Genomic DNA, 10470 nt, shown 5'->3' on the forward strand with positions numbered 1-10470 from the left:
TCTTATTACGGAACCAATTTGGGACAAAAACCATAATAAGAAAAAAGTGCAGTAACACTCCCCCTGGAAAATATATATATTTATATATTCTTCTTTTCCATCGAACGTTTAGATGACGAAGTCTCTCTCTTTGCTAGATAATTCTAGACTTCTACGTCATTTGGATGTCAATCCTTTGCATATTCTTTGATGCCTCGTTAAAAACCTCATCATGGAAAAACTCAGTAGGACAAAAACCATGGTAAGGAAAAAAGAGTGCATCTATGCATATTATCATACTTCTTCTTTCGGAAGTATTCCTCTTTAGAGATCTATATTTTGCGTGTTCCTTGCTGCCTGTTTAAAAAAGCTTTTCATGGAAAAATTCATTGGGACAAAAACCATGATAAGGAAAAAAGAGTGCAGTCACGCTCGTTTTCTACACGAATCTCTATATATGGTTCTTATGGAACCCTTTCATATATGTCTTCTAGACATATATCTTTGTATGGTTCTTCAGGAACTTTTTCATAAATGTCTTCAGGACATCTTTACTCGGTTTTTCTGGAACCTTTTCACAAATGTCTTCATGACATTTTCTCTATATGGTTCTTTTGGAATCTTTTCACTTAAGAAGGGATTTTTATCTTACAAACCCATCGACCTTCCGCGCTTTAATTGAACCTGCGGTTCATTTGCTCTATTCACATCAATAATTTGTTCCGGAACATTTATCTTGATGGAGCACTAGCAGCAGGTGTAACACCCCCGACTCGGTCTAGATCCAAGTGCAATGACCGGCCGCGTAACAATCAAACAATACCTGCACGGCCGACCGTTCGAATCCAAACCGGATTGACGGTGCTACTGTTGCACGCACAGACTGATGGCCCAAGGTTCTTAGCCGTGCACCAATCAAACAAGAACATGCACGTCCAAGAGTCTAAGGTCGACGTCCGCACACACTGTTCCTACCAAACACGTCTCCCAGCTTTCCAACCTGAGACGTGTCTGATAGTTGGTTCGTCTCGGACAAAGACTAAGTATCATTTGAAAACCCGAGCTTTTATAAAACATATTTTTTACTACATTGTTTGTTATACAATGGGCGCCCTAAGAAAACAATATACCGAAAACAACTTAAATCATACTTGGTTTTGCAAAAGGCACGAAATCTACACCAACGGTCCTAAACTTCTCTGTCCCAATTGGCTACCCGCTATGGTCACCTGCAAAAGAAGTAGAGTCGTGAGCACTAATTGCTCAGTGAGTTTGGTTCCCCGTAACCGTTCAAGCAACCCCATAAACCCCGATAATTCACACAGCACGCACCACGCAACATCAATAACAAGTACATTTGATGCATGATAATATATACTTATATACATGCATACACCTAATATACACCCAAACGCCAAATCTCTCGGATGCCATTGACCGGATCCCGCACAAAGAAAAATCTCACATTTTTCACAAATTGGACTCTAGCCACACAGGCTAAAAAGTCATGACTGTCTTCTCTCATGCATCACTCATCAACCCGGGATTTCATATCATCAACTCAGGGAGGATCACATGGCATCAAACTCACATCTCTCATCTATACGACACAAAAATATGTGCTAATGCACGTGCCGCGGATTCACATCGCAATGCAACACGAAATATACAGATGTATATCTCTACTTGCTTTGCAGTCAAACAACAAATAACCCACACTGAGACTCACCTTGGCTTTTCAAGACAATAATGGTTTCTTATGGTTTTGGATAACCTCTCTGTTCACCTACACAACTGACTGTTCCCGACTAGCTACCCGGCTACGGCTCGCGCGGTGGTTCGCGATGGTCGACGGTGGTCACGGTCGCCGAAATTTTTCTAGCAGAGCTTCACTAATCTTTTCTGTACTGAAAACTAAATCCTAAAGCTTCTATTTATAGGGAAAGATAGAGAATCTAAAAAGATTCCCGAGCAGCTGTGTCGTGCTTGCAGAAAAGATTCCCGAGCAACTGCGTCGTGCTTGCGTGTGGAAGCGTAAGCAGGTGAAGCAGGACACGTAGCTGCTGTGTCGTGCTTGGCGTGTGCCGGCGCATGGAAAGCGTGTCCCGGTGCGTGCAGAGCGTTTCCCGGGTATCAATTGCTCATTTGCCATAAATTAGAAAAAGCAAGTCGTGCGTGCCACAAGCGAGTCTCGATGCCATAAAGCACACAAAATACTGATTTTGTCCTTAATGAAAGTTTTTGTGGCATTTTGAATTTAGTAAAAATATATTTATTTAATTAATTTTTAATATTAATAAATTAAAACGAAAATTAATTTTAAGAAAGATTTGTTTTTTCTTCCTCATTATCGAGATCGCTCTAAAACCATCAAAATCTGATTTTCACCATCAAACCTTCGCCGCCTCCTTATCTTCCTTCTCCTCCTTTTCCTCTGTAATTAATTTCTTGTTCTTATTTCCTCTCACCTCCACCATTGTTGGAGCTTTAAAACTGAATGAAGTTTTTATTTTGGGATTTTACAATTTAGGGATTGAATTTACAAAATTACTTGTTTTAGTATGCAAATTGGATTGATAACCTAGCTTTATGTGACGATTAGGTCTTTGTATTGGTAATTTTCCGAGTATAATTGTCGAATTGTAGTGATTTTTAAGTAGATTATAATTGAAACCCGAGTTCATTGCAGAAAAGGACAACTGGTACAAATAGAACAACTGTGAGATAGAGTAAAACTGGTACAAATAGGACAACTATGAGATATAGGACAACTGATACAAATGGGACAACTGGTACAAATGGTACAACTGATACAAATGGTATAACTATATTCCTTATAATATACAAGAATTATTTGTCTTATCGCTGAATTACATCATCGAAGTAGCATGAATAATATGAAACTATCATTTTTTTCTAATACATATTATTGGTTTCAAATCAAATATCCATTATGATACAAGGAAGACTTTGATAATGTTAACAATCTTTTAATAGAATAGATGATTTTGCGTAATTTATGTTATGAAAACCTTGTAAATGATCTGCAATAGTTTGAAATCATGTGGACAACTACAAAATAATAATTTATATTAAGGGACAACTGGAAAAATGCTAAAATTGGTAAAGGACAACTGTGAAGAATTTTGGACAACCGGACAATTTGGTAAAACTATGTATAATTAACGACGCATTTGACAGTGCACATGTTACTTTGAACGCACACATGTCTATTTTTGTTGACGCACATGTGCTCTAGCTTTGTGGATGCGAATAAGCAATGGACAATTGGACAAGTATGGACAACTATATGCAACTCCCTAATTTAAAATAAAATTAAAAATTAAATTAAATTAAACATATAAGTAAAGTATTTACTTAATAAATGCAAAGACGTCTTAAACTATAAGGAACAATATTAAAAAGATGGATAATATCAAATTATCATTTTCCTAATACTTATTAGTTTCCCATTAAACATCTCTTATGATACAAGGAAGACTTTGATAATGTTAACAATCTTTTGATGGAAAAACGAAATATATGATTTTGCGTAATTTATATTATGAAACTCTTGTAAATGAACTGCAATAGTCGAAAATCATGTGGACAACTACAAAATAATTACTTATATTAAGGGACAACTGGAAAAATGCTAAAATCGCAAAAGGACAACTATAAAGAATTTTGGACAACTGGACAATTGGGTACAATTATGTACAAAATTGACGGCGCACGTGGTACTTTGACGGCGCATATGTCTATTTTTATTAATTTTAATTGATTTTAATTAGAATTTTAAATTATATAATTATATCAGTTGTACCTAGTTGTCCAATTGTCCAAAATTTGTAATAGTTTGATATGTTCATAATTTGCATCATTTAGGTTGCATAAATCATTCCAAATCATGTTTTATTTCATGCATTTTAGGTCCTTAGGGTTTGTTTTAGAACTTAGGAGATGCATTAGGTCCCAATGAGTCTTTGCATGTTTTGAGTGTTTATCAGGTGAATTTGGAGCTGAAAAGATGAATCCAGGCAGTGGTATGGTGAGCAAAGCTTGAAAAGTTGCAAAAATTGGATCTTTGGAGGTTATCGGCCATTCTCGCTGACCAGGAAGGTTTTCTCGGCCATTTTTATGTACCGCGGGAAGAGTTTACCGGCCATTTTCATGTACCGCGAGTAAAGTGTATCGGCCAAAATCTCCGGATGCAAACATGTCTCAGAAATCGCCTGTCCGGGGAACCTTCCGGTCGATTCGGATGGCGGGTGCTTCATAGAAGTTGGAGAGGACTTGATCACGGTTTCATAGCAAGTGGAATCACGGAATTCGGACGCCTGAGAAGGAAGTTAAGCTCGTCGGAAGGAACCCCTGTATCGCTGTTGTTTTGGACCGAGCCGACGAGTTCTGAAAAATGCGAAGGACGGAGTACTTCCAGGCCGATTAAGTTTCCGGGGCCTTCAGGAGAACCAGAGACACTTGAGTCTTCTTTCCAGAACATCCGAGAACAGTCAATTCGGAGCTTTGGGCATAAAGATACGGTCTCCGGACTGGACGAATGTATAGACGGCCTTCTCTGATCGTGTAAATGCACTGAAAAGATGACCCCTCCAGGAAGCTTTAAACTTGCCAAGCACCGAAGCTTCCTTCATCAAAGTTGGAGTCAAATGAGTCCTCTGTCTTCTGCAACCGGAATCAATCAATTCGGACAAGTCTCCAGGAAGTTACACTCTCCGGAATGCGAGATGGTCCAGACAGCCCAGAATGACTAAGTTAAACATGCCGCGATGGAATGCCACGGTCCACACTTGGCCGTGACAACTTTTGCACACCCTCAGTGAATGACGCGATCTTCATGCCACGGTTTACATTTGACTGTGGCAAACACACACTTGGCTGAGAGGAACTTCTTGCAACCATTCGGCGATTGACACGGCCCAAATACCACGGTCTGAGGCTTGACTGTGGTAACTTCTTGCAACCTTCGGCGATTGGCACGAGCTGAATGCCACGGTCTGGGACTTGACCGTGGCAAATGAACAATTGGCTGGAGACAACTTTTACACAGATTCGAGTTTTGACACGGTTTCAATGCCACGGTCTGAGACTTGACCGTGGCAAACAAATACTTGGCTGGGAAGGATTTCACATGCATGCGGGTTTTGGCACGGTCTGAATGCCACGGTCTGGGGGCTTGACCGTGGCAACTTTTACACATCTTCGGCGTTTGACACGGTGACTTGCCACGGGTTTCAGACGAAGCTTGATCGGACCGTGGCATCAAAAGGAACCAAGAACGCAAGTGAAGGCTTCGACACGGTCAGGTTGCCACGGTCACACCAAGAACACACCAGACCGTGGCAAACCCATCTTTGCCCATCAAGGCCGGGTCAGTACCCGGTTTGTTCCGGGTTGACCCGGTTCGCCCAAGTCATCTATATAAGGTTTTTAGACCTAATTTGTAGAGAACCTTTAATCTACTTTTAGTTTTCTTTCCCCTTTTGTGAAAACCTACTTAATACACTTTGTTTTAGAGAGCTTAATATCGATTTTGAAGTTTCTTTCCATCTTATTCATCATTTCTTATCATCAAATCAAACTTCTAATCATGATTAACAACACATCTTGCAAAGGATTTAGTGTGTTGATCATGATTAGTGAGTAGTCACCTTAATGAGGTTCTAGATGTGTAGGTTAGGGTGCTAAAGTGTTAGATTAGGAGTGCTTAGGGCTAGATTCATTGATTCATTTCTCTAAACAGCTGTTCTCTATGCTAGATCCTTGATAATCACTTGAGATCTAGATTCTGGGAATTTCATGCACCAAAAGTGTTTGATGAAATTCCTGAAAGAGTTGTATTAGAGGTTTAAGCATTTTTCTGCATGATGATGTATTGTTATTTGCTTGAATGATCATTGAGAAATGTTTATTAATGCATATTGATTCATATTTCACAAATGGGAATTTGGTTTGAAAATGGATTAGTATAGGGGTTACTACCTTCATGAGAGGATTAACCTAGATTAGAGTTCTTAATCATTTGAATCATGTCTCATCATTGTCATCAGCATTTCTAGTTTAGCACCAAAGCACCCTAACCAACTATCATGTCTAGAATCTCATGCCTCCATCATATCATATTCACATCACTCGTCATTGTCATTTGTCTTTAAACCTGTTTAAGTTTGTAGTTGTCTTTAGTTAACCAAAATCACTCTTGTTTGCTTGAATTAAGAACCTGATCACATAGTTTAGTGTCTAACACCACATCTGGATTGATAAACCTTTTTGTGCTACATTGACAAGGGGATTGATAGCCCTGAGACCTTAAAATGTCTTGTCTATCATAGTTGTCCTTTGATTGATTTTGTAGTTTTTTTAGTTGTCCTTCGACATAAATTATTATGTTCTAGTTGTCCACAAGAATTTCGAACATTATATAGCAGCCCCAAGGACTTTGCGTTATTATTTTTCTATTTTCTATATTTTTGCATAGACGCTTGCAGAAGATGGATAACATTGTCAAAGACTTCCTTATAACATAAGGGATATTTCAAGTGAAACAAAAAAAATTTGGTTCTTTGAACAAAACAAAGTTTTATTTTATTCTTTCTAGTATAGACGTGAAAAGATAAAGTTTTTAGAGTATGAGTTATATTGGTTTTTAAGTAAATAATTTTAAAAATTTATTTTTAACATTACAATTAAAATATAGTTGTCCCAAGTTGCACCTAGTTGTCCTGGAGAAATTCATAACGTAACCTAGTTGCACCTAATTGTCCTCGAAAAATTCATAACGTAATTGTACCTAGTTGCACCTAATTGCACAGAAGAAATTCATAACGTAATTCTATCTAGTTGCACCTAGTTGCGCACATGTTCTTTTTTGATATGATCGTGACCAGCTCAGAGGAGGAGGAACCAGAGGTAGCTGGCAGGATCACTCGGTCCAGAGCTAGAGAGATGGCTAAGGAGGCTCACGCACTCATTGCCACAGAGGACAGCGATCACCAGGAGGCTGGAGCTCACATCTTCAACATCTCTATCTTGAGGAATGAAGAACCCAGTAACAATGACTAGGTAACTTAGGTGATGATTCTGTACTCTTTTCCTTGGTGAGGATTTTGGAAGGCAAGGAGGTTCTTCTCCAAGGTTTTTAACGAGGCAGAAATCATTGCTACGTCGAGTTACTTAGAAGTTGTTACTAATGGGTAATAACGTGCAAAGTCACATTGACTTGTGCACTAGTTGTTTTAGGCGCGCCACTTAGGATTTAGAAGGGACGCCTCGCTGTTTTATTTTAAAATCAAGCTTCGTGTTGTTTTTATTTCAGACTTTATGTAGTTTTGTATTAGGGCTGCGATTTCTCTCTAAGTCTATTTAAGAGAGAAAATCGCCTAAGTATTATTCAGTGAAGAATTTTGATCAAACTTTTAACGTGTTCTTCTCTCTTTGATTTCTGAGAACTAAAAACTCTGAAATTCGAATCTCTTAAAACTAATCTGTTTACAAGAGATTCTTCTATCCCTCCATTCCATCGATCTCTCCATCATCTCCATCATCGATTCCTTCGCGAAGAGCCACACGCACCACCATATCGAGTCTCCAACTCGATCCGCCAGCCACCATCGTCTCTCATCGTTTCGACCATCATCATCGAGTCCCCACCACCATCATATCGCTGCATCTAATCCTCTTTGCTTCAGAGTTGATCACCTAGGATCGTATCACGTGGTATCAGAGCCAACTCTGAACCAAAGGCTGAGCGAAACTCTAACCCTAATCTCTGTACTTTTGAATTTTCGTTTCTGTGTTATTAGGGTTAGCGAGTTCTATACATAGTTGTACATAGTTGTACATAGTTATACTTAGTTGTCCATAATTGTATTTAATTGTACCATAATTATACTTAGTTGTCCATAATTGTACTTAGTTGTCCATTTTTTTATTTGAAAAAAAAAGTGAATAAAATAGAATGTAACAAAGAATGAAAAAAGATGGTTGATTTCTTTTATTTCTTCTTTTATTTCTTCTTGTTTTGTGAAGAATTCATAATAGATCAAACAAAACATCCAAGAACTCATAATAGATAACCATTTGCTAAACCTTCAAAGGCGACTGAAATTGCATAAAGAGACTAGTAAACTCTATGAGTCAGGAGAAAATCTGCATTCTATCATCAATTTTACAAGTGGAACTCTCTACATCCAGCGATTTATTACTTTCTTCATTGATCCCGGAATAGAGAGAGTTTTTTGGTCAGAACTAACAATCGATCAGCTCTATAAGATCCATCCATCACGACTTCATTTGATGGGGAGGGCGAGGGAGGATCGAATTTGCCAGCTCTTCGTTCACCTTCACCAGAAGAGGTGGCATCTGCTTCATAACCTCTGGCATATCATTCAAGCTACAACACACAATTGTTCAATCAACATAGCAAGCAGATATTTGAGTTAATAACACCAAACAATTTAAAACAACATATTTGTCGGAAGAGAGTGACATATCCCAAAAAAAAGCTAATGAAAGAGATATGATCTATAGATATATGGGCAAAAAAGTATTACTCGTTCAAGATTGCAAGGATATTGTCCCGAGCTTTGCACAAGATACTGACGTTCTCATGTATCTGCAACGGGAAGTTAGAATCTCTTAAGCGGATATAGTTCAAATAAATATATCCATCATAAGACTACTCAAAAGCCAATAATACAAGGTAAAGAAACAAATCCAGGCCCAAGGAAGTATACAAAACTCTACAAGCTGAAGGATAGAAGTTGCATTCACCTGGAAAGCTAAGAAATTTGATGAAACTTGATTAAACATCTGAGAATTTTGTTCGAGAAGATCTCCACTCACACCACCAATAGCTGCAAAGAAGCAAAGACACGTATGCCTCTTTTAGTCCAATCAAGAAAATTTTGATTCAAAAGAAAAGAAAAAAAAACTAGATTCTTGGACAAACCTTTATATAAAATGCCATCATCAGTATCTATAGGCATCATAGGAGGAGCATATGAAGGACCATTCAGATGCACATTCAAATGAGATGAAGACTTGGCTGAAGAATCTGTAGTTTTTTTCTAACAAACTGATTGTGAAAGAGATTAATTTGTTGATGTAGACTTTTAAATGCATCATAAGACGACCCAAGAACCTTTACCCGTCGAAATCACAAGTAAATGACTTAAAATTCAAGCTAGTTACACACTAGAACCCAATCAAAATGCTTTCAATTATCTTTCTTTTGTTTGTTGCTTTACTAGTATCAAAATTGCATATTGGAATTGAAATCCACGTACCTAAACTCCGTCTTTCATTTCTCTCACCGTATTTCTCTGGACTAAAGACCGTGCTCCCTGAACCCATTCTCAATACTCTTCCAATCTGTGTTTTAAAAAAGTTCTAACAATTTGGAGATCCAATTGAGCCAAAATTGAAGTGATTTATCTCTATGAGAAATAAAATCACCTGGAAATCTGATTAAGAGTAAAGAATTAAAGACCATAGAAAGATGAGAGAAAAAACGGTGAGAGAGAAGAGACAGAGAGATGGGAGACAAAGAGTGACTAAACGGCAAGAAGACAAAGAAAATGAACAGAAAAGAGATGATCGAAGTGGTGGAGAACATGAAAAGATTGAAGAAAATGAAGAAGATGGAGCGATGCAGGAGAAATCCCCATAAATAATATATATATTTTTTAATTATGAATTCAGGATATAATTATTAGGGGATAAATATCAGTTGGGTCGGGTTATAGGGTTTAGGTGGAATGGGTGGATATCACCCAGGTTTTATTGTAATTAAAGAGACAAGTAAGGGAGAGGATAGGATTTTCCAGGGTTTTAGATATTAAAAGAAAATCAAAATTAAATTAATTATTAGCTTATGGCATTTGGGCATACTTTTTTCTGATTTATGGCATTTTAGCCTGTCGCTCGTTTTCCGGCGTGTGCAGAGCGTTTTCCAGCGCGTGGAAAGCGTTTCCCGGCGTTTGTCTGGCGTTTGTCTAAGCTCCTCAAATAGGCAAGCAGGCTGCTGAGTCAAGCTGCTGAATTAAGCTGCTGAGTCATCGAACAGATTCTCCTGACCAACCTATTTCCGACCTTCCGATCGAACCGAAACAACCCACTGATCCATCTGCGCGACTAAATACTTGACTTCCTTAGACAAAAACTTAACTTCTATAGCTAAAACTTAAAGCTCTTGACCATTAACCTTAGCTTCTTCCTAGCTTTTCTAAGCTTTCTCATTGACCACGTCTTGATCTCTTGAACAGGTTATTACATTCTACTCCCCTTAAAAAGAATTCGTCCTCGAATTCATAAAGGAAACACCTCAGCTTCTTCTTCTTAATCTCTGGATAACTTAGACCAATTTCCATATTAGAAAAACTATTCCTTATCCTCTCCCCATTTACTTAATCTCTCAACCGATTGGGTGACAATTTCATTGCCAAACAAAACGTGGGTGGATTACACCAA

The 10470-nt window shown here is 38.1% G+C and overlaps 1 protein-coding gene across 1 annotated transcript; it reads right to left on the bottom strand.

Moving 5' to 3' along the window:
* Positions 1–8280: 8280 nt before the first annotated feature.
* Positions 8281–9354, bottom strand: LOC18025487. The gene is made up of 5 exons (XM_006408549.2): positions 9288–9354; positions 8951–9055; positions 8773–8855; positions 8553–8614; positions 8281–8392 (listed from the first exon to the last, which is right to left on the bottom strand). The coding sequence occupies exons 1-5, from the start codon at positions 9352–9354 to the stop codon at positions 8281–8283; spliced, it is 429 nt and encodes a 142-aa protein (XP_006408612.2).
* Positions 9355–10470: the final 1116 nt, after the last annotated feature.

Source organism: Eutrema salsugineum, unplaced genomic scaffold (assembly GCF_000478725.1).
Source record: "Eutrema salsugineum unplaced genomic scaffold, Eutsalg1_0 scaffold_12, whole genome shotgun sequence".
Lineage (NCBI taxonomy): Eukaryota > Viridiplantae > Streptophyta > Magnoliopsida > Brassicales > Brassicaceae > Eutrema > Eutrema salsugineum.

What these genes read in the sequence shown, in the direction of transcription:
- LOC18025487 (XM_006408549.2), bottom strand. Translation starts at nt 9,354, where the DNA reads ATGGGTTCAGGGAGCACGGTCTTTAGTCCAGAGAAATACGGTGAGAGA. An exon ending in CAAATTTCTTAGCTTTCCAG is followed by an intron (nt 8,615 to 8,772) that starts GTGAATGCAACT and finishes TTCCCGTTGCAG; the next exon opens with ATACATGAGAACGTCAGTAT. An exon ending in ATCCTTGCAATCTTGAACGA is followed by an intron (nt 8,393 to 8,552) that starts GTAATACTTTTT and finishes TGTGTGTTGTAG; the next exon opens with CTTGAATGATATGCCAGAGG.